The sequence below is a fragment of the Microtus oregoni genome, unplaced genomic scaffold (assembly GCF_018167655.1).
Source record: "Microtus oregoni isolate MIOR12 unplaced genomic scaffold, Mior012 000015F_ref0000493, whole genome shotgun sequence".
NCBI lineage: Eukaryota > Metazoa > Chordata > Mammalia > Rodentia > Cricetidae > Microtus > Microtus oregoni.
The window spans coordinates 105,001-127,185 of NW_024543074.1; the positions used below are offsets into that span (position 1 = coordinate 105,001).

The window sequence follows — 22,185 nt, forward strand, 5'->3', positions numbered from 1 at the left end:
GGGAAACAGTCTTCAGGGCAGTTCTACTGTATTGTAAACGCCCATCTTTTTTTATGACTTCTTTATTCGTGTATGCGAGCGCACTGTCTTCATGTGTACCAGGAGGAATCTGATCCCACTACTGATGGTTGTGAGCCACCATGTGACTGCCGGGAATTGAACTCAGGACCTCTGGAAGAGCAGTCAAGTGCTCTTAACCACTGAGCCATCTCTCCTGCCCCACCTTGCATCTTCTATCCTCCTTTGTCAACGAGTGCAAGGTGCCTCTACTGGAACAGTCTAGAAGGTTTTTAAAGTACAGACAAAGTCCCGACCCACGGCAGGTGCCTCCCGTTCTGTGGGGTCACATGCCCAGCACACACCAAGTGTGCTCTCCGGATATGCTAGCCTAACCTGGCCCTCTTAGGAATCTGGTAATGTCCCTGTGGTACAGAGGAGGAAACATGGCAAAGAGATCTCCATCTAAGTGACACCCCTGAAGCCCAGGGAATTCCAAGGGTGCCTAAGAAGACCATTGTCTTAGTTGTCCTCAGGCAGGGAAACAAGAATATCAGAGATACTGCTCCCTTTCCCAAACACAAGCTGAAGGAAGGTCACGCCCCCTTAGGCTCTTAAACCACGACACCTCTGCCCTAAATCATGCCCCCCCCCACAAACACACAGTCCCAGCGTACATACAGGCTGACATTCCCCTCTTCAGCTCCGGATTTGATTCTCTTCAAACACATTGAATTCTAGAACACTCTCACGTAGTATACACAAGCCATTAATCCCCCTCCTCAACATACTCAGCCTTGACACCCACACCCCCCAAACCACACAACCCTGACCTCCCACAGTAAACACACCAGGCCTCAGGGGCCAACCAACAAAGGGGACAGGAGTCTAGTGCTATCTCTGGGGCCTCCACCCTGGTTCCCTAGGAGACTAGCAGCAGGACAATACCTAGCCTCCCCGTGGTGACCTGAAGAGGCCTTTGGTCCTCCCACGGGTCACCTGTTCTCTTCAGAGTTCATGCAAGACACCTAAGGTGCAACCTCGCAAGAGGGCCAGGTAGGGGAGGCCATCTAGACAGCTATGTGCTTGTGGGACTGGAGCAGGGAGCCTGGGAGGTCACCGGGGACATCACTGCTTCAAGCTGGAAGGAAAGGCCTCCCGCCTCCAGGAACTGCCTGACCCCTGTGCTAGTCCCAGGAGAGGCTAAAGCTGTAAACTTTTGAGCTGCTTCCAGGCACCCAGTGCACAGCAGGAGGGGGTTGGGATGCCTGGTTGTCTCAGACCCAAGGCCAGGCCTCTGGCCCCTAGTCCTAGAAGGTGCTCAGAGGCTGGGGAGTAGGGAGGAAGAGATGTTGTTGTTTACTAGAGAGGGGGAGGGGTGGGAAACCCACAAGCTCACAGAGGAGGGGGCAGGAAAAGGGCATTGCCTAACCTGGGTGGAGAAAGCCAAAGAAGGCTGCCATTTGCCCGGTATATGGGCACCCCACCCTGGAAGTAGGTTACGAGGGTGGGGGCTCTCCCCACCCACCTCTAAGAAAGAGGAAGGTGTTTGCAACACTCAGAGGAAGGCAGAGAATTTACTTTATCTCTCACAGGGGTCAGATCCCAAATCCTCTTGCGGCCCCTCCAGGGAGTCTGTCTGTCCAGCCCCTTGTTACCAGCACATGGAAAAGGAAAAGCCGGTCACTAGTACCAGCTTGCAGGACCCCTGACTCCTTTGCTTCTTAAAAATTCCACCCTGGAAGAAAGTATAATTCTCCCAGCTCCCTTCAAATGCAGAGAGCATCTGTTCTGGTTTTTTTGAGACAGGGTATCTCTGTGTAGTCCTAGCTAGCCTGGAACTTGCTCTGCAGACCAGGCTGGCCTTGAACTCAAGAGATCCACCTGCCTCTGCCTCCAGAGTGCTGGGATGAAAGGTGTGCGCCACCACCTCCAGGCTGCAGGGATGTTTTTTACATAGGTGCACTTGCCCAATCCCCAACACTCTGGTCTCCCCATCAGCAGCACAGACTAGAAAACCAGAACAGAACGGGGTTCTCCGACTCCCCTATTAAGGTGGGGAGAAGGGGTAGAAATCAAAGGTGAAGGCTTGAGGCATTACTAGCAGGGGGGAAATGAGGTAGTACCTGTCTGCTCCGTAGCTCAGCTGCATAAGGGATTGGAGATGGGAAGGAACATGGGCATAGCCTATCTCTTCCTGAAGGCTGGTGGGGCCTGGAAGGGAGGGGGCTGCGACAAAGCCAGAGGCCAGAGGCGGCGATCCAGGAAGCAGTGGTGGCTGTGGGCAGACGGCCAGTTGTGGGCAGTGAGGCGCCCAGCAAGAGCCTGCCCCAGGGACAAAGAGACTCCCTGGCTCCGGGGAGAGAGTGCTACCCCCACACCAAGAAGGGGGCACTGACCCAGCCCAGCCAGGCACACAGGGCAGTGGTGCCAGGCAACTTGCCAATGGCTGTGGGAGGGGCAGTGGGTGCCAGGCAGGGTGCTTGGTCCCTGCCAACCAGGAGAGGTGGGACACGTTTCCCAGGTCAGCAGCTGACCAGCCAGCCAGCCAGCCAGCCATGGCCTGCTCTGCTGCTTCCCACCCCCTCCTGCCCCAGGCCAGGCCCAGCTCCCTCCTCCTAGGCTCTGGCCTGGAGCCCAGCTGGGCCCTGGGGGCCAGAGTTACTGTAAGCGGCCTGGCAGGCCCTGAGCCTGGACTTTGCCAGCTGGCTATAGCCACTGCCACCTCCCACTACCTGGCTTGGCCAGCTAGGGAAGGGTACTGAGACCCTCGCCCAGCCAACTTGTGACCCTCATGGCAGAGGGTAGAGGCAGAAAACACAAGCCCTGCCAAGCCAATGCATGTGTCCAAGGTCAGAGTCCAGGCAGAAAGCCCCCACGGAGTCCCTCCCTGTCCTTCGGGGGCGGGGGAGTTGCGGGGCAGAGGGGGCGGGTGTTGCACGGGCTCCAGCTGTGCCGAGCTGCCCTGGGCTGTCTCTTGAAGCCCTTTCCCTCAGAGTACTGGAAGAGGGTGGGGTGGAGGTGGGTTTCACTCTCGCAGTGTTGAGCTGTCATTTCCCCCAACGCTGAGAGGTTTGTTTATCCACCTCAGCCTCTGCATCCATCCCTCCTCAGAGCTATTTATAAGGCCCTCAATAGCATAGCACCAGGGACACAAGGGACAAAGGGGGACAACAACAGTAGGAAGGAACCAAATGGTTTCATCTTTTCTCTACCACTCCCAACATCAAACAAGCTAAGAGCAGTGGGACCATCGTCAAGCCCCCCCTCCAACCCTGCACCCGTACACACCATGTCCCCCCTAGTCTAGAAGACCTTGTCACTCACTGTGCCTCCAGCGGAACAGACGTGTCCAGGAACCCCAATCCTGGGGCCTGCCCCCCTCCATACTCCCTCCCCCAAGCCTCCCCACCTAGACTTACTGGCTGGGGATGGTGTGCTGTATCCACTAACTGGAAGCTGGTGCTGGAGACTGCTGAGGGCGCCTGGAGGGGAGAGTCCACCCAACATAGGGGGGAAGAAGAAGGCGTAGGGGGGCACCGGGTACCCATTGAGGTGCCCGCCCCCAGGTGTTGGGCAGGAACTGCTATTGCTGGCCATGCCAAGCGGTCACAGTCAGAAGGGCAGGCGAACAGTCTGGCAGGCAGCTGTGATACGCTTCACGCGGTCTCTCCTCCTCCGGGCATGGGGCCTGGGCCCAGAGGGGGTTTGGGTGGTCAGCCCACCCCCACCCCGTTCTGTCCCTGGAGTTGCAGTCCAAAGTGAGTGAGTTAATTTCAGCCTTCTGGAGCCCCCTCCCTAGCCAGGGGCCAGGTGGACTGGGGGATGTCCCAAGAGTCGGTCCTTTGGTTAAGCAGTTCTGTGAGCAGACACTTCTGTAGGAAGGTCCAGAGCTGGTCTTCAGGGTGTCAAAAAGGATGCCACTCCCAGAAGGGCCCCAGCTAGGCGGCTGGGGGGTGGCATGTCCTGCGGTGCTGCAGAAAGAGGAAAGGCAGGTAAGTGGGTACTGAGCAGGCGCATGGGATTCCCCACGGCGCTCCCCAACCTGGGCAGCCAGAGATTTTCCTGTGGCACCCAGCTGAGCAGACACTTGGCACCATTCCTGGCTGGCAGGGCCAGCCTAGGACCAGGGCCCAGACACTGCTGGGGGTGGCAGGATAGCACAGCCAGGCTGGGATTATGGGGACAGGGCCCAGAGTATGGGAGGGCCTCTCACCCAGAATGCTTGGGAAAGGGTCCACACAGTGCCACCCCAAAGATCAGTGCAGCTGAGGCAAGCAGCTGGCTCTCCTTCCCCCAGTGTGGGTTACCTGAGGTCAAGATACAGAGAACGTGCTGGCAGGGAGGGGGGAGAAGCCGCTTCCCTAAAGCACGGGCACTTCTCAGAAAAATGACTCCTAAGTGGAGGGGGGCTCTCACACCACTTCCCCCCTAAACAAGACCCAGCATCCCAGATCAGAACATCCCTCCCTTGAGGAGGAGACCCAAATCCATATCCACGCAGGGGAATGGATCTCCAGGTCTCCTAGGCAACATTCCCAATACCGAACAGTACAGGTGGCCCCAGGAAGCCCTAAGTCAGGAAAACGACACCCAGGGGATGAGGGAGTAAGTGGACAGGACATACAAGACCAGATGCTACCCTTGCCAGTGTGTACGCAGATCCATCCACACCCTATCTGAAGAGCTGAGGCCAGAGGGTAGAAACAGATAACACCTTGGGGTAGAGACACAGCTGGGACCTACAGATTCTGATACATAGCCAGATAGGGAGAAACAGAGCTAAGGGCTCTTCAAGTTGGTCTGAGTGTAGATTATACACAAATCTATACACATGTGTAGGGACATGTGCTGCAAATATACACACATAAATGTATCATATATACATATGATAGAAGAGACACAAAATTAATCACAGCCAAACAAAACCAGGTCTTACTTCCGTCTGTCCCCTTGTCAGGTACTAATCCAAGAATACTCCAAAATGTCTACACACTAGGATGGCTGGGACCAGCTAACAGGGCCCAGGGATTTGGCTCTGTTGGTAAATGTTTTGCTATACATGCATGAGGACCTGATTTTAGACACCCAGCAAAAAGCCAGGCACAGCGTCACACACCTGCAACCTCGGAGCTGGAGAAGCAGAGCCAGAAGGCTGTCTGACATCTGCTGGCTGTCCAGCCTCACTGAAGCAGTGAGCTCCAGGTTCACTCAGAGACACTATCTCAAAAACTGCGACAGAGAGTTATTAAGAAAAAGACACTTGGTCAGGCTTGGTGGCGCACGCCTTTAATTCCAGCATGCGGGAGGCAGAGGCAGGTGGATCTCTGTGAGTTCCAAGACAGGCTCCAAAGCTACAGAGAAACTCTGTCTCAAAAAAAAAAAAAAAAAGGACAAAACAAAACCTTAAACATGGCACTCGCGTACATAGCAAGTCCATTTCTGGGTATCTACACAAGAAACAAGACAATGGAAGCCTTGCGCAACAAGATTTGTGTGTGCACGCTCAGATCAGGATCATAGACCCTAAGTGAGCAGTGAAACCGACCCAGAGGTCTAAAATGGTGGACACCCAACACGCTAGAGTATTTCTGTGCCAAAAAAAAGAGAACAAAGAACTGACACACAAGCATGGCCAAGCCCTGAGAGCAACACAGTTGCCCAAGATGCTTATGTTGTATGATTCGACTTCTAAGAATGTCCAGGAGGAGCAGATCTGTGTGCATACATTTGTGGTTACTAGGAACTAGGGTGTGAATGTCAGGGAAAGGAGAAGTAGCTGCTAGTGGGTATGGGAACTTTCGGGGGCGGTGAAAACGTTTTAACGTCGGTGGTGGCGGCAGCGATGGTGGTGGTAGCTGCGTGACTCTCTCTATACACAGGCGAGAGCTATGCAACTGTGCAGAGTTGCAACTCCTTGTCTTTCTGGCTTCTTTCTGAAAAGGTCTCACTCACTAAATCACTCAGGCAGGCACTGAACTTGCAATCCGTCTGTCTGAACCTCCAGAGGACTGAGATTACAGGTGTACACCACCCACGTGGGGCTTAAACTGTATACTTTTAGTGGGTGCATTTTGTGGCAAGTGAGTTACTATCGCAATAAACCTCTTTAAAAGAAAAAAAATAGAGCTACAAAGACCTAAAATAAGAATTGTCAGCTGGTGCCGGGCGGTGGTGGCGCACGCCTTTAATCCCAGCACTCGGGAGGCAGAGGCAGGCGGATCTTTGTGAGTTCGAGGCCAGCCTGGTCTACAAGAGCTAGTCCCAGGACAGGAACCAAAAAGCTACAGAGAAACCCTGTCTCGAAAATCAAAAAAAAAAAAAAAAAAAGAATTGTCAGTTGGGTGGTGGTGGCGCACACCTTTAATTTCAGCACTTGGAAGGCAGAGGAAGGTGGGTCTCTGTCAGTGAATTCGAGGCAGGCCTGGTCAATGAAGCGAATCCCAAGACAGTCAAGAGCTGTTACACAGAGAGAGCCTGTCTTGAAAAACCAAAAACCAAAACAAAAAAAAAAAAGAAGAAGAAGAAGAATCATCCCTTTCCAACATTCCCCCTCCATCCCTACTCCCCACACTTAGGACATACCAGGTTCCAAGCTCCAGGCTCCAGGCCTAAACCTGGAGACTGGAGGATGCATATATAACCAGCATTTGCCTGGGGACCAGGATGAGAATGGGGGGTTCTTGCCAAGGCCACTGTGGAAGAGCACTGTGTCCTCTGTCGACTGTCCCAGCCTGTGTCTTCTGTTAACTGAGGAAGACAGAGAGAGAGGGGGCAGGTAGTGGCCACGGAAGCAACAGCTCCGCTGGAGTGAAATCCGCACTGTGTTAGTGATTCATCACACTAACCACTGGGTGGGCCTCACTCCTGAATGAGGTGCCTCCTTCCCTTCACAGACCGATGATTGATGTCAGAGAAAAATGGGGGTTCCACCTACAGGGCCAGTGGCCGCTCCGTCCCCCATCTCCTATGGGATCCCATACAACAGGAGCACAGGCTGCAAGAGCCACGCTAAGGAGGACAAGTGTCTGCACTTGGACCCCCTACAGACACGCCATGCCACACACCTGCAGAAAGTCACCCATGCGAGCCTACAGAAAACATCTGGGTGGGCGAGAGCAAGCCTGCTGCCCTGGCCTGTGTAAAGGCCGCATGGGAGCAGAGCAGCCTGGAGCATCTCTCCACACCTGGCCCCAACCACACATGAGTGCATTCCAGGACTTATGAGCATGGGCTCCTGCATAGACTCCCAGAGACACACAACTCTCAAGGTGCACAGTCTAGCTTAGGAGATGCCCCGAGGTCCTCCCTGTGGGCCAGCCCTCAGGAGGATTCATGTCTACACAGAGGCTTACCTACCGATAGGTGAGGCCTAGGAGACAGCTGACCAAAGAGAGGCCACCAGACCCACGACTGAAGCCAGAAAGCTCACTTCAAACTAAAGGCATTCTGACCTTGCTTGTGGAGGTGGGTGACACCTGGCTCAGACTTTTGAGGCCCAGTCTTTTATATTCTAGAAGCCAGCTTTGCCCACACAGAAGACTAATGGTATCTACCTTAGAACGAATGCCTCAAGTCTCCCCCTGAAGAGGTTAAAACTGTGTCAGACCTCGAGCCACCAGCCTGCCCCAAACATACAACTCTGGGGAAGAGTCTGGAAGGCCTCAGAACCTCTAGTATCCTAACCCAGCTGGGCCTACACACTTCAAGGCAACATTCTACAGCTCCCTGAGGGGAAGAGGGAGGGCTCTCCAGTGAGGGCAGGACAAAGGTCACAGAAATGGGCCAAGAGCCAGGCTGACCAGGGAACAGGGATAGGCACGGGCAAAGATGATGAGGGGGTGGAGCAAGGTCCTTTGGGAGCCATGACCCTCACAGAGATGCCTGCGCCCTGGCCAGAGAATTTAAACCGGCACCAAAGAGGGAAAACAAGCAACCCACATATAACCCCCACCCTCTGCCAGCAACCTCCACTGTTCATGGGCGCCCTGCCTGAGAGAGAAAACCACAGACCTGTCCCTCCAGTCCAGCCCAGCAGGAAGAGAAGAGGCAAGGGTGCTGCCGCCAGCCACGCACCCCTTCTTAAGGAGCTCTTTAATCCCAAATCCCTAAAAGGTATCACGATCAGTGGTCAACCACACACACACACACACACATGCACGTGCACACACTCACGCACACACATGCACACGCACACACACACGCACGCGCGCGCACACCATACACACACACTATAATACACACAACACACGCACGCACACACACAAATACCATACACACATACCACACACATACACACACCATACACACACACACGCACATACACACACACACCATACACACATACCATACACACACACACCATACACATCACTCCGAAGTCACACCTTTTAGGGGGAAAAAAAGTGAGAGTTGTGGCAGCCATGAAGATGGGGGAAACAAAACCAACCCAGAGCCCAATCTCAGCTCTGCCACTCTGGGTGACCTTAGGCAAGTAGCTTAACCTCTCTGAGTATGTTTGCTTGCCTGTGAACTGTCTCCCTTGATGAACGAGGTCCTGGAAAGCACCAAGCACTGCCTGGCGCAGAGAAGGTACTTAGGTCTCTCTCCTCCCCCATCTCTCACCATCACCTGGGGTCCCTGGGCTCTTTGCCTCCTCTCCCTGGACTTGCCCCAACCAGGGCCAGCATCTGTGGACAGGCTAGCAGGGAACACTACCCATTTTTCTGGATCTGCTTCCTCCCAGACGGAGGGGAAGATTGTGGGGGGGAGGGATATCTGGGGTGTGGGCAGAGGCCTGACCACAACCCTTTCCCAAATTCCCTTCTTGCATTTCACAAACCGAAAAAGGGAAATCTTTGGATTTGGGGAGGGAAGAGAAATAGACCATTTCCTCCCATGTCCTGGGGAGAGAGAACTTCGAGGCCCCCATACCCAGCGAGGCCACCTCCCAGGCCTCCCATCTTCAGGCATCCTCTCCACCCTATGCTCCTTCAAAACGAGGGGTCTCCAGGGACAGAAGTCAAGCAGTTCCCTCTGTTTTATCTGTACGCTTTGAGACAGGGCCTGCCGCCCAAGCTGCCCTCAAACTAGCTGATGACCTCGAGTGGCAGACTCTCCAGCCTCCACTTCCAGAACCCTCCAGGGTAGACGGGCACCAAGCCGTGACAGGTTTACGTGGTGCTGGGGACAGAACCCAGGGCTTCCTGCATGCCAGACAAGCATTTCACCAACCAAGTTACACCCTCAGCCCCAAGCAGTTCCCTCTGAAGGGGCTAAGGCTGGGGAGCTTAAAACAAGGGGAGATGGGGGTTTCCTAAACATTCTAGACAGTTAATGAATCATATGCAAATGAGACACAGAGCTCAAACTCCACTTGGGTGGGAGGGCCTCCAGCCCTGGCAAGACAGGGGAGCCCTACCCACCCCGGGACCCCCAACCCTGCCAGGAGTTAGTTGAGCTGGCCAGGCAGGGGCAGGGCAGGACAGGACCGATTTCAAACCAGAACAGTGGGCTCAGGCTATTTATAAGCTCTCCAGGAAAAATCCTTGTACACACAAAGCCACAACCTCTCCCCTCCCCCACGCGGCTTCATCTGCAGGCCGACAGGGCTGGGAAGCAGAAGAGAGCACTACCCTCTTTTCTCCAAAGATCCTCCCACTAACAGCTCTGGTCCTCCTCACAGGCCCACTCAGCCTCGCTAAGGGAAAAGACTACCGAAGGCAGGGCCAGGCAGAAGGCATTTTCCCCCACCAGCCCTATACACTGGCAGCATGTGTCTGTACAGCCAGGCCTGGAGGGCCACCTGCCCCAGAGCGTGTCCTCTTTAGGGGGTCAGTGAGGTAAGAACACAGAATATTGCTGCTGGATGCCAACCAACGCTGCCCACATTCAGACACAGCGCCTTGTCCCACGAGAATGGTTCTCATCCATCTCCAATGTATACTCCACAAAACCAAACCTCCTCCCTAGCTCCCAGAAGCCACGCATCAGCTGTGAACGACCAGCAAGCATGAGGATCAATCAGAGACCGTGAGGCCAGGACAAGTTGGGCCCCAAGAGAAAAGAGTGGGGGATCTTCCCGATACATCAGAGACCATACACCAGAGGGCCTGAGGGACACAGTCATTCAGGACTTCCCACGCCCAGGGCGGCTGAGGGGCCCATCCAGAACCAGGGCTGTAACTGGGTCTTCCATGGAAGCAGAGAGTAGGTGAAAGGGCAGGGGGCAGCCCAGGCCTACAGGAAGAGGGGGCCAACCCATGGGGAAGGAAGAAAACAGGAAGAGGAAGAAATGAGCCTGCTCTGGCCACAGCCAGACCACAGGAGTACGTGGACAGTACAACAGTAACTCTACCTATGGGGGACCAAACGGGCACAAAGGGGACCCCCCAGCTTGGAAACCACCGATGTGCATACCCAGCCTGGCATGGGGCTTTCCCCACCCTCACCCTGGCAGCTGCCCCCTCTCCACCTCCTCTCCACCATGCAGGAAGCACAGTTCACTCATAATTAGGGGAAGGTGTGTGTGTGTGTGTGTGTGTGTGTGTGTGTGTGTGTGTGTGTAGCACAGTTCACTCATAATTAGGGGAAGGTGTGTGTGTGTGTGTGTGTGTGTGTGCGCGCGCGCGTGCGTGTAGGGGGGGATGATCAGAGAAGCAAACCAAGCAGTTGCAAGTAGAGATGGGCTACATCAGTCCCCACTCCTGCCTCAGCTCAGCCCCAACCCCAGCCTGCTGCACTCTGAATCCTAGGGCACGCTGCCAATAGAACTAGATGCTACCAGTCCCCTCCCGTCATCCCTCCCTGGGGACCCAAGCTGCAGGGAAGCCAGGAACACCCCCCACTACCTCAGGATATCCTTTTGGCTCTGACCCCAGACCAGGCCTGAGTCAGACTGGGCCCTGCCCCACAACCCCACACCCTAGGACCCCCCAGGAACTTCCTACGCCACAGGGAGCCCCTTAGTCCAGCAAGAACCAGGGGGAATCTCTTCTCTTCTCCATGCCTAGCCAAGCAGAGAAACCCCACATTAGGTGGGAAAATCTGGTCACTGAACTCTTGGGCCTTCCCTTCAAGCACAGAGCTTGCTGAAGCCGAGGGAAGCTGGTGTGGCCATGTGTGGGAGAGCTAGCTGGCTGCAGAGCCACTTCCAGTTTCCCCACCCATAAAACATCAGGGACCCGGTGGCCCTGAGTCCTGTATATTCCAGCGTGGATCCCTAGAAGCCACAAACTCTCCGGGGAGGAAGGAAGGAGAGGAGAGAGGAAGGTAGGGTCTATGAAGTGATGTCTGAAAAGGCAGAAGGACCCAGACTGAGGGGACGCGGCCACTAAATCAGTCTCACAGTCAAGGCCACAAAGTCGGTCTTCCCAACACAGTCTGAGTAGGTGGCTCCTTCCCACAGACAGAAGTCTGAGGGCCCTAAGGGACCTGAGTCGTCAGAGACCACACACACAGGCTCGGCTTGAAAGGGCCCCCTAGACAGGCCTCTCAAGCACCCCCCTCCCAATTGTGGGCCTTGAGGGGAGGGGCAGGTCCCTCCCCACAAAAACCAGGGGTAGTGCCTACGGCGGCCATTACCATGGCAACCAACAACAAACATCCCAGGAACCACAGTGGGACAGGAAGTGATGAGCACGTGACAGGAAGACTTTTCCCCCCCCCTCACTGTTAGGGGGTTGCAGACAGGAGAGTTTGCAGCCCTTGGGGAATCAGCTGTCGTCCCCCAACATTCCCCTTCCTAGAGCTGGAGAGAAGAGGGGTCCGCGAGGAGGGTGGCCACTCACCACCACTCTGTGCACAGTCAGTTCATACAGGGCTCACAGTGCCCTCCTCCACCTGCCACTCAAGGTTACCCTCCCTCATCCCCCCCCCCCACTTCCTGCCGTGACTGGAGATCAGAGAACTCCATGCCACAGCTTCCCTTTCTCAAGTCTCGATTCCTGGGCTGAAGGTTTCGCTGTGGGGCAAGGGACAGGAGGGCTGGGGACCTGCAGTAGATAGAGCCCAAGGGACAGCTGCTCTAGGGGGAGAGGCCGGGAGGGGCTACCCAATAGGTGTGTACTCGTGGGCACACAGCGAGGAGGTCACCGTGACACACTGAGGCTGCCTGACCTTAGGCAGCTTTGAGGAAGAGGGAGCCAGGGACAGAGGACCTAACCAGTACCCCACATACTCCACCTGGGTCCTATCCTGAGCCTCCGGGTTCACTCTGGTTTTTCCGGTGGCCTCCAAGCAGGCAAATTCCCAAAGACCCAGCCCTTATCACCTCTCCCCTGCCTTTTGTGCTGAGGAATCCCCGCTCCGGGTTCCAAGGTGCCCGCCCAGACGAGGGCACCTTGGCTGAGGTGAGGGGAATGGAACCTCCCTCCACTCCCCTCCCCTTCTCTGCAGATGTCCCAGGCTATATTTAGCTCAAGCCGGGCGGCCGGCCAGCCCCAGACTCCCCACCGGCCGAGAGCTGAGCTCCCAATTTTTTATGCAATTAAAACATTAAGAGAACCACCCCATCGGCCCCCCCATGCGCACAAGCGCGCGTGCACACACACGCACCCGCACACACACACTGCCCTGTCAAGGCAGGAGAACTCTAAGAACTTGAAGGAGGACTGCCTACTCTTGCCTACTCTACAGCATCCAATGATGGGGTGACAGGGTCCTTGGGCAGGACAGGAGCATCAAGGCTCAGATGAGGGTGACTGACACTTGCAGCGGTGAGGGGGATGGGCTTTGCTAGTTCCCACCAGAAAGGAAAGGCTATCTAGAAGAGGCTGGGGGCTGGCTGGAGAAATTCCACCTGTCATTTTGCAGCCCCTCACTGGCCGGCTCCGGTTACAAGGCTGGAGTTGGCAACAGGTGCTGGCCAGGCTGGCAGCAGCTTAATCCCCCACCAGCTACTGGGACTGAGTGTGGAGCCTGGAGGTCCAGCAGGGGCCTTTGGGGGCAGGATGCTAAATGGAAGGAGGTATCTCAGGGCCAAGGAGGGGCCTCTGCAGGAGGCAGCCCCCGTGTGATGGAGGGACCAGTGTGGCCAGGCAAACCCTACAGCAGCACCTATTTCATCTTCCCTGTGATGCCAGGCCAGCGGGCGGACTAGAGTGTGGGAGGTCTGTCTGCCTGCCTCTTCCTCCTCCTTACCAAATTCCTGGAACAGGCAAGGGAGGTTCCAGTTGCAGTGAGGGGAGAGCAGGCAGGCGGTCCCGGCTTGGGGGGAAGGGTAAGTGGGGAGGGGAGGTGAGGACCAGAGAGGGAGGCAAGATCCAGACAAGATCCAGACGAAGCAAGAGACACCCACACCCAAACTAGACTAGGGACACACACACCAACGCTGACACGTTCTCACACTCTGGGCCAGGTCCCTGCATGCCGCCCACCCTGTAGGGACACCCAGACACCCTCAACTAATCCTGCCAATTCCCAGGACACCTCCTGGACACACAAGGAGATCCAGAGCTGCCCTGCCCCCACATCCCACAGAAACCGTGTGGGCTCCAGACAGCAGCAGGAGGGCGGAGAGGGAAACAGGAGGAAAGACAACAGGCGTCAGCTAGGATGCGGAGCCAAAGCCTTGCGAGCTGGGGGTATCACTGGCTACACTTCTTTCTCAAGACTCAGTAAGTCATGACAACCTTGGTCATCTCGCCAGAGGCTCTGCCAGCTTCCCACACTCCTAAAACCACCGCCACCACACAGGGGTGTGGGGTGCTGGGAGTGGATGATTGTGCTTATTTGTCAAGGGGTAGGATTACTTTCCTCCATGTCCATCACCCTAAATCCTAGGCAGGGCTGCTCCCCAGAAGACCCCATTGCGGGCTGGGCTCAACTCCTCTCTTCTCCATCTGAGAAAAGGTGCCCTGCTGAGGTATCCCAGGGGACAGGGTATTAAAGTTTATTTCATGTCACACAGTTCTGAGGACAATCCACCTACAACCTCAGAATCTGAAAGAGAGTGACCTGGTGAGAAAGATCCCAGAAGGTGGAGCTAGCTTCAGAGACCAAACGGTTAATGGAAGGGCAGTTCATCTGAGTCTGTCTGTGTCCCCCAAACAGACCTGAAGGCCACTCAATGTTCTCACCCCCACACTAGACAGGCTGGCAGGAACAACGTCACGGCATGAGTGGGTGACTGTGCCCATCGGGGGAGGCACAGGGGTGATCAGGCTGCCTACAGCTAGCTTCCTGCCAGGCTGCCACATGGTTAGGAGTAGGAGGTGAACTAGGAGGTATCCCAGGGTGCCAGCAGGTGCATTTAGGGTCAGACTACAGAGATGAGATTCAAGGCTGTGGCAGGACAAAGCTAATTCCCAGCCCAGTGTCTGCCACTAGATCTGAGGAACCCCTGCAGTGATGGCCTTCTGCACACACTGCAGGCTCACACCCTCCAAGTGCCTGCAAATCCACCATTGTAGGCTCCCAAGGGCCTACTTGAGTCTGACCCTATTGACCTCTCTGCTTCATGGCCCAGACTCCCAGGCAGCACTGGTGTGCCAGCCCCTCCCCGTGTGCCATCTTTCACAGCTACAAATTCTGTGACTCCACATCCCTCTTCCTCACAAGGAAGAGCCAAGCATCTACCGCCAAACCCTCTTCACGTTCCCGTCCCCAGACCCATTTCCACCCCTCCCAGGGGAAGCCCCAAGGCTCCAGGCCACCCCCACTCCAACGTAGGGCTTTCCCCAGCTATGTCTCCACACAAAGCCCTGTAGAAGTTGGAGGAGTTTGGGGACCTGAACCCTAATTTTCTAGCAGGACCTAGGAGTCCATACTAGGTCCCCAAAAATTCCTCCCCCAAAAAAATGTGCCTTGGGAAGCCTTCAGCTGCAGAAAACGCCTGGCACTCCTGAGTCTCCATGCTGGTAGGGTGATCAGAAGAGGGACTGGGAGCTAGTTTAAAAAAAAATAAATAAATAAAAAAATAAAGAGCAAAGGGCAGAGGAAAACTTCTGTTGGAGAGCACACAGGCAGCGGGTAGCAATCTGGCTTCAAAATCGGAAGCTGGCACTAGGTAGGAGCAGGGGGTACCCTCCCTTCCATGCCAATACATTGGGCATCCTATCCAAGAAAGGATGGGCAGTGAAAAAAACACACACACACAAATCCAAAAAACTTCTCAAGACTGAGTTTGTTGTTGTTTTTGAAATTATTTCCATATGAGGTGGCCCCCACCCCCAGCCTAGCGCACTGGGGGATCTGTCCCCCTTTCCCACGAGCAGTCTGACAGCAGGGCAGTGCCCAGAGAGGAAAGGGGACACAGTTAAACTGATTTGCCAACCACCCCTCAACATACACACATCTGGCTAGCAGCTTCCAAGCCTCGTGGGTGGCACTAGATCCCAGACATCCTCGGCAAAGCAAGGTCGGCCGGTCCTACTCTGTCCTTCCCTCACCCCGAAAGGCTACCACAACCTCCAAGTAACACAAGACACAGGCGCATCTCACCCAACCGCACTGGCTCCCGCACCCAATTCTGACGGCTCCCCCACACTCCAACCGAGACACCAGCTGAGCGGGCCCCGCCCCCCAGCCAGATCCCTTTGGTGGGGGGTGGGCCCCTGGCTGATTCTCCCCAAACCACAGGGCGGCTCAGGTAACAGGAGAGAGAGTTGGAGGGGGCTAGTCCATTGGGCATCTGATCTCTCCCCAAACAGGTTTTCAGAAGTCTTTTTGTTTGGTTTGGTTTTGAAGAGAAAGAGAGAGTCCCCGGCGGGTGGATCCTCCACGGCTGGAGCTCTGGGGACACGCGCGGCAGACAGCCGCAGAAGCCTCAAGGCGGCGCGCGCGAAGATGCGGCGCAGACGGGGCTCCCCAACCCCGGACACGCCAGCGGCAAGCTGGGAAGCCCAGGGAACCCCGGGTTCCCGTGGAAACCGCCCGGCACCCTGTCCCCGCCCGCGACTACCATCCAGAGCAGGCCACCGGGCCCCGATACATGAGAGCGCCGAGGGCTCCCCAGGATCCCAGGGGAGAGGTTACCTCGAAGCGAGGGGATGCAACCCGTCTGGGTGTCTGTGAGCACTGCGTCTGCCCCAAGTCGGAACCTCGGCGCTGCCAGGAGTCAGGGGTGTGAGGTCCTCGGAGAGGAGCCGTCCGGGGGGCCGCGGCTCAGGGGCGCGGGGCGACGGCAGCGGCCATGGCGAGTCACGTGCGGAGGCTGAAACTTTACCCGGAGCCCCAGACTGGGTGGGGGGGCGGAGGGTATGGAGCTGGGGTGGGAGGGAGGGAGGCTCCCCCTCTCGCAAGTCCGCCCCTGCCTGCCACGGGCCAATCACTAGCCGGGGGCGGGTTCTCAGGCTCACACCCGCCCCTCTCTCCTTAATAGACCCAGGGAAGGGCAATTCTTAAAGGAGACGCTTCCAGCCCACGGCTGGACCGTGGGAATCTGGGAGAATCCTCCTTCAAAACGCCAGGAAAGAGATTCAGAGCGAGAAGGGGTGTGTGTGTGTGTGTGAAGTTCAGAGAAAAGAATAAAAATAAGACTCGGCAGAGAAAGAACCTCAGAGTGCGGTATCCTACACACTCCCTTCCCCCAGCTACACGCCCACACTCACAGGGACACACACACATCGCACACACCTACTAAACCTGGGAAGAGAGGAGGTGGTGTAATATGGAAGAGAACGCACTGACTCCTGCCCCAGCTGTCAAGTCTTTGTCTCTCCCAATCACAGTCCTCTGGGGCCAGGGGAAACTGAAAGCTATCTGACCTTGAGCAAGCCACTTCCCTTCTCTGGACCTTCACAGTTCTCATCTGCAAAACCGAAGCACAAAGAGTGGACGTCTTCCGGATATCTTTCCCCAACACCTCTCCAGCTCGAGTGGGTTCGAGGAAACTTCTAACAACTCAATTCCTCCGAGGAGCTAAAAGTATCACCCCAAAAGACGGGTCTTAGGTTGGCCAGGAGCCCTCTCCATCCCCATCCCTCGCCCCCGCCCCGGCCCATCCTAGAAGACTCCACTCGAGTGGCCAGGGCAGTTCATACATGTTCCAGGAGGACAGGATCTGAATCATACTCCATCTGCAGACCTCAGTCCCCTGTTGCCATAAGCCCCTTTCCAGCCATTTGGAAGGCTAAAGTCCCCACTACTGGCAGTCCACCGGAGGAGGGTGGGTCCGCTATGGAGCGCCTCCCTCACCGAGTTCCTGGGCAGTGAAGTAGCAAGTGCCCCCACAGGACACAGGACATCCCACTGGAAAGGGAAGTGCCACACGCCCAGGCCTCCACCCTAGACAAGAGACGCTCAGTCTGACCAGGTGGCCCGATTTTCAGACTAGGAACAAGAGGTCCGAGACTCATATTGAATTTTGTCCACCGTTGCATCGGTTGCTGAACCCGCTTAGATCTGGCTCTGCTCCTCGGCCTAGAAAGGGTAGCACAGGCCAGGTTGGTGGGACGCTCTGCCCATGGGTCGGATGCAAGGGAAAACTAGCCTAGGCAAAGGGGAGCTGTGCTTCCCCAGGCCCTTCCCGCCCGCTGGGCCAGAAGAGAAAGCCGCCTCCAGCTCCTGTCTGGGTTTCCGCCGGTGCTAACCACCCGCCCAGCCCCTCCCTCCTGCTCCTGCTCCGTCCCCGTCCCGTCCCCGTTCTGTCCCGTACAGATCCATCCACAAACATGCGCTCAGCAGGCAAGAATGCGCCAATGGCTCCCAGATGTGGAGGCCGACGCTTAACCCCTTCCCCTCCACACACCCCTCCACACACCCCTCCACGCACCCCTCCCTGCATCCCCCTTAAGCCGTCCTGTCAGAGCCCCCACCGTCTTCAGGGACCTCCATCCAAGTGAGGAACCAGGTTAAGAGGGGGTTAAGGCCAGTCCACCTCTAGCTCCCAGCTCCCACAGGTTGCACCCAGCCTGTATCCTATGAGGCCAAGAGGGAAGGTTTATGGTCAGGAAAATTCAAGTGTGCATGCATAGAGTTACACTGCCTCCACATGGGTAGCCTTCAGGCACACCTGCCAGCATATGGATTCAGGTACACTCTTATACACACACCCTGGCACAAAAGGCATAACCCCACACACGTTCATGGTGTGAATGTGTACACCTCCAAGACAGATATGCACACCCCAGCACAAAAAAGCAACAACAGGCGTGTGTGTGTGTGCGTGTGTGTGTGTGTGTGTGTGTGTGTATACAAGGTCATGAAGCAGAGAATGTACCGTGGTTGCAGATCCATGTGGAAATGATGGAGGAAACTCATGCTCACACAAACCACTTCCTATAGGAGGTCAGACACATACAAGATTGCACACACGGCCTGCACACCTTTGGGAGGCTTTCTTCATGCCCAGGGCACTCAATACCACAGGTCCAAAGTCCAGCCCTACCCTCCTCCTACTGCAGAAGTCAGAAGTTCCTAGGTAGAGGGGCCAGGAGGCAGGGGCGCCTTTCAGGAGAACAGAGTACTTAGAATATAGCAAGAGTCTAGGAAGGGAGGTGTCCTAGGGCCTCTATTATCCCTGCACAAAGGAGACCGGCTGGGTGGGGGTGAGGGAGACACTTTCCCAGGACAAGGGTCCCTCTTCAGACTAACAAAGGCCAGAGAGGGCTCAGACAGGTAAGGACAGCTGTCCAGGAACCGCTCCTAACCGTCAAAGGAGTTGCAGCCTGTGGGGGGCTCCTACAAAGCAGCATTAAATCAGGGGTGGTAGCGCACACCTGTAACCTGTACCAGCAGCTCTTGGGATCCTCCAGCAAGGACTGCTGAAGCTGCAGGCCAGTTTGGGCCAGCCATGGCTACAGAGTGAGAACAGAACAACCGAAGTACAGCATGGAGTCAGCATGGTGGTGTGTGTGTGCGTGCGTGTGCGTGTGTGTGCGTGTGTGTGTGTGCGTGCGTGCATGCGTGCGTGCGTGTGTGTGTGTGTGTGTGTGTAACCTCAGCATCCCAGCACTAGGGAGGTAGAAGCAGGAGGATTAGGAGTTTGAGGACAGCCTAAAGAGGGAGCAGGAGAACATTGGCACAGGCATGCAAGCACTAAGCAGAATCTGAGGAGGGCGTAGGGAAAGACATCTCTCGAAGATCACCTGGGGGCAGGAGAGATGGCTGAGCGGTTAAGAGCACTCGCTGGCTGCTCTTCCAGAGGATCCAGGTTCAATTTGCAGCACCCATAGGGCAGCTCACAACTGTCTGTTCCTCCTGTTCCAGGGGATCCGACACCCTTACACAGACATACATGTAGGCAGAACACCAATGTATGTAAAATAAAAATAAATGTATTATTTTTTTAAAAAAAGACCACCTGGAGGTGGGTGAGGTGAGAAGTACTTGCTAGAACCAGCCTCAACTCGTTCCTCCTCCCCAGCCTCCCAGCTTAGGTATCCAAAAGGTGTACTTCACGGTTATCTTGGATCCACTTTTCAGTCCAACATGGGTCCTGTACCCATAGTACAGAACAGGAAACTGAGGCTCACAAAGAAATCGCCAACCAATTGAATGTGCTCCTTCACGCTTATCATCCCAGCCCTTGGGAGACTGAGACTGGGGATGGCCATGAACTCTAGGCAACCCTAGTAAGTTCCAGGCCAGCCTGGGCTACGGAGTAAGAACCTGTCACAAACAAATAGAACAAAAGAAAAATGAATTGCTTTGCCAAGGTCATGCAGTTTGTCAATGCAGATCCCAAGGCAGCTGTCTGCGCCAGGCTCCCGCCATGGCCATCACCAGCACACTCCCCTGTCCCTTCAACTCAAACATCTCCCACTCTATCCTGAAGCCTGCAACTTCATCCTTTACCTCCTCAACAGAGCCTGTGGGGGAAGCAGCATGCCTGCCTGGTTCTGCGGGCTTATGGGTAGGGCCAGGAGATGAAAGAGCCCGGAGAAGGCACTGAGGGTACACATATAACCACCACCCTAGCCCTCGCATGATGCCCACCTACCAGGCGGGCATGGCCTGGTGACTCAGCCGCATCCGGGTAAGATGCCAGGGTAGTGACTCACCTACCGAGAAGAGCTGAGTCTGGTACTTTGCCAGCCTGGGGACAGAAGCGACTTAGTCACTCTCCGGGCTGTGCTGCCCAGCAGGCATGGCCTAAAGATCAGGGAAGGGGGCCAGCTATGTCCCTCTTTGGTCACATGCGCCCCCTGGTGAAGGCAGGCCTCAGCATCCAGGACTGAACTGTGGCTCTGCTGGCCCCCCGCCTCCTCCCTACTGCCCAGCCTCATGGTACTAGCTCTGCTCTGGTGCCAACAAGTTTAGTGAGACCCTTGGGCAGGGCTGCCCCTCCCCCTTGAAGCCTGCCCCCCTGCCCATCACTCACCACCCACTCTCTGACTTACCCCACCTCCTCCTGCCACCCAAGTTGTACCCATGCTATGAGTCTCCTTTAAACATGTCCTGGCAGCACCCCTGCCCCCACAGCCCCTCTCACCCTCCCCACCCCCACATCACACACACACACACACACACACACACTCCTGCCAGCAGCTGCTGAAGTTGTTGAGCAGGAGGGAAATCATGAGGGTGGGGCCAGGGATTGAGTTACCAAAGCCAATGGGGTGGGCTGTCACCCAATCCCTTCTCTAGCTCCTTCCCCCGTCTCCCTCACCCACCTGCCTCCCGCCCTACTTCTGGCTGGCAGCCCGCTGCCCTTTGAGCCCCTCCACCCCACTCCACCCAAACTAGGAAATAAGTGTTCGGGAGGATTTGTCAAGCTAAGACCAGCCCGGTATATGTGAGCGATGGAGACGGCGTGCCTGTGCCCAGTGTTGGGACTACAACTGTACACTAGGTGTGTCTATGCCCATGCTAAGCCAGAAAGGGACAGAATGACTTACAGGGTCCCGAGGGAGTTGGAGGGGCCCAAAGGGAGTCGACCCGCTGAACGGCCTCAATCCATTTGCACTATTGATTTCTCACACGCTGCAGCAGGCTTGATGGGGGGCGTGATAAATCAGGACCCCAGAGACAGGAAGACTTGAGTGGAGAGGGGGAGGGGCTCCTGACCATAAGACCCACTAGGAGCAGAGCGGCTGGGTGAGGAGGTGGCCAGCCAGAAACCCAGAAACCAGCAGAGGCTGAGTGGCAGGAGGTAGGGACAGAAAGTAGGTGTTAGATCACCACAATGCCCTCCAGCTGGCAACACTGGTAGTTCCGGAACAACTCTAGGGGGCGTCACTCACCTCCCAAACTAAAGAATGGCTTTCTCGGCACCTACACACCATGGATCCCTTAAGGAACCAGAATGCCAACAGACTCCCAAGAGACAGCAACACCCTACGGAACTGTCTCCCTATCCTAGTCCTTGGCTCCTAGGCCAGAGGACATCTGCTGACGGCTCTGTTCCCTTTTTGTGCTGGTGGCAATGGCACAGGTCCTGGGCACAGCAGGAACGGGCTCACAAAGGGTTCCGAAGGGTCTGAAGATCCGTATTCTTGTCCTCCATCTGTTCCCAAGTCATCCTGCAACTGTGGACAAATCCCTGGGCCTCTCTAAGTCTCTAAAACGAAACAGCTGGGCGGGATGTCCCTTCCTAAAGGTGGCTCCAAGCCCCAGAGTTTGCCAGCCTGGGAATGTGCTGGATGCTGGCCAGTGCCTCCATTCACACCAGTAGCCACAGGCCACCCAAACAAACCCCAGCCCCAACCTCCTTCCAGCCTGGACACAGACTCTTTCCACATGGTGGACATATAAACAAACCAAGCTGGGTTTTACAGAGACCCTGCACAAATCAGCAGGGAGGGAAACAGCCCTCCCTGCTGTCCCTGACCTGAGGTTCTCCTTGCTGCAAACTGGGAAGGGAAGCAGAAGCAGAAGAATGGTGCAAGCCACTAGCATAGCTAGTGACTGGCAGGGAGTCCTAGGGCAAAGCATATCCTGATCTGGTTCCCCTCTGTAAGGGGAAGGGGTTTATCTGAGCCTCAAAAGCCCCTTTCAGAGCTGAGGGAAATTGGACAGAGAAACGTGAGGGGTCCCCAGAGCTCCTCTGTTGGTCTGATCTGAGCCGAGCCCCTCTTTGCAAGGTTGCTCCCCTGGCCAGCATACTTCCTTGTTCTTTCTGCTACCCCCGGCCCTTCCTCACTCTTATGCCTGCCTTCTTACCCTCACCTTGGCCAGCCCCTCTGCCTGCCCCGTGCTTTTCTGCACGTCCCTCCTGCCATGGGACAGACCAACTAAAAATAGTCCCCACAGCCTTTCTCGCCCACAGCTGCCCAAACAGCAGGAAATGAGGGGGGCAGGGAGGCC

The 22,185-nt window shown here is 55.9% G+C and overlaps 1 protein-coding gene across 3 annotated transcripts in view; it reads right to left on the bottom strand.

Moving 5' to 3' along the window:
- Nucleotides 1-22,185, bottom strand: part of LOC121456676 (retinoic acid receptor alpha) — a 46,572-nt gene that overhangs the window by 21,170 nt on the left and 3,217 nt on the right. The window contains exons 1-4 of one of the 3 annotated variants that reach the window (XM_041665053.1): nucleotides 16,704-16,722; nucleotides 15,973-16,175; nucleotides 6,583-6,747; nucleotides 3,420-3,971 (exon numbers count right to left, since the gene is read on the bottom strand). In XM_041665053.1, coding sequence (XP_041520987.1) covers nucleotides 3,420-3,597 — 178 coding nt within the window. In that variant the 5' untranslated portion in view covers nucleotides 3,598-3,971; nucleotides 6,583-6,747; nucleotides 15,973-16,175; nucleotides 16,704-16,722. Of the gene's footprint in view, nucleotides 1-3,419; nucleotides 3,972-6,582; nucleotides 6,748-15,972; nucleotides 16,176-16,703; nucleotides 16,723-22,185 lie in introns of those variants that run through there. The other 2 variants (XM_041665054.1, XM_041665055.1) reach the window with 2 other exon arrangements.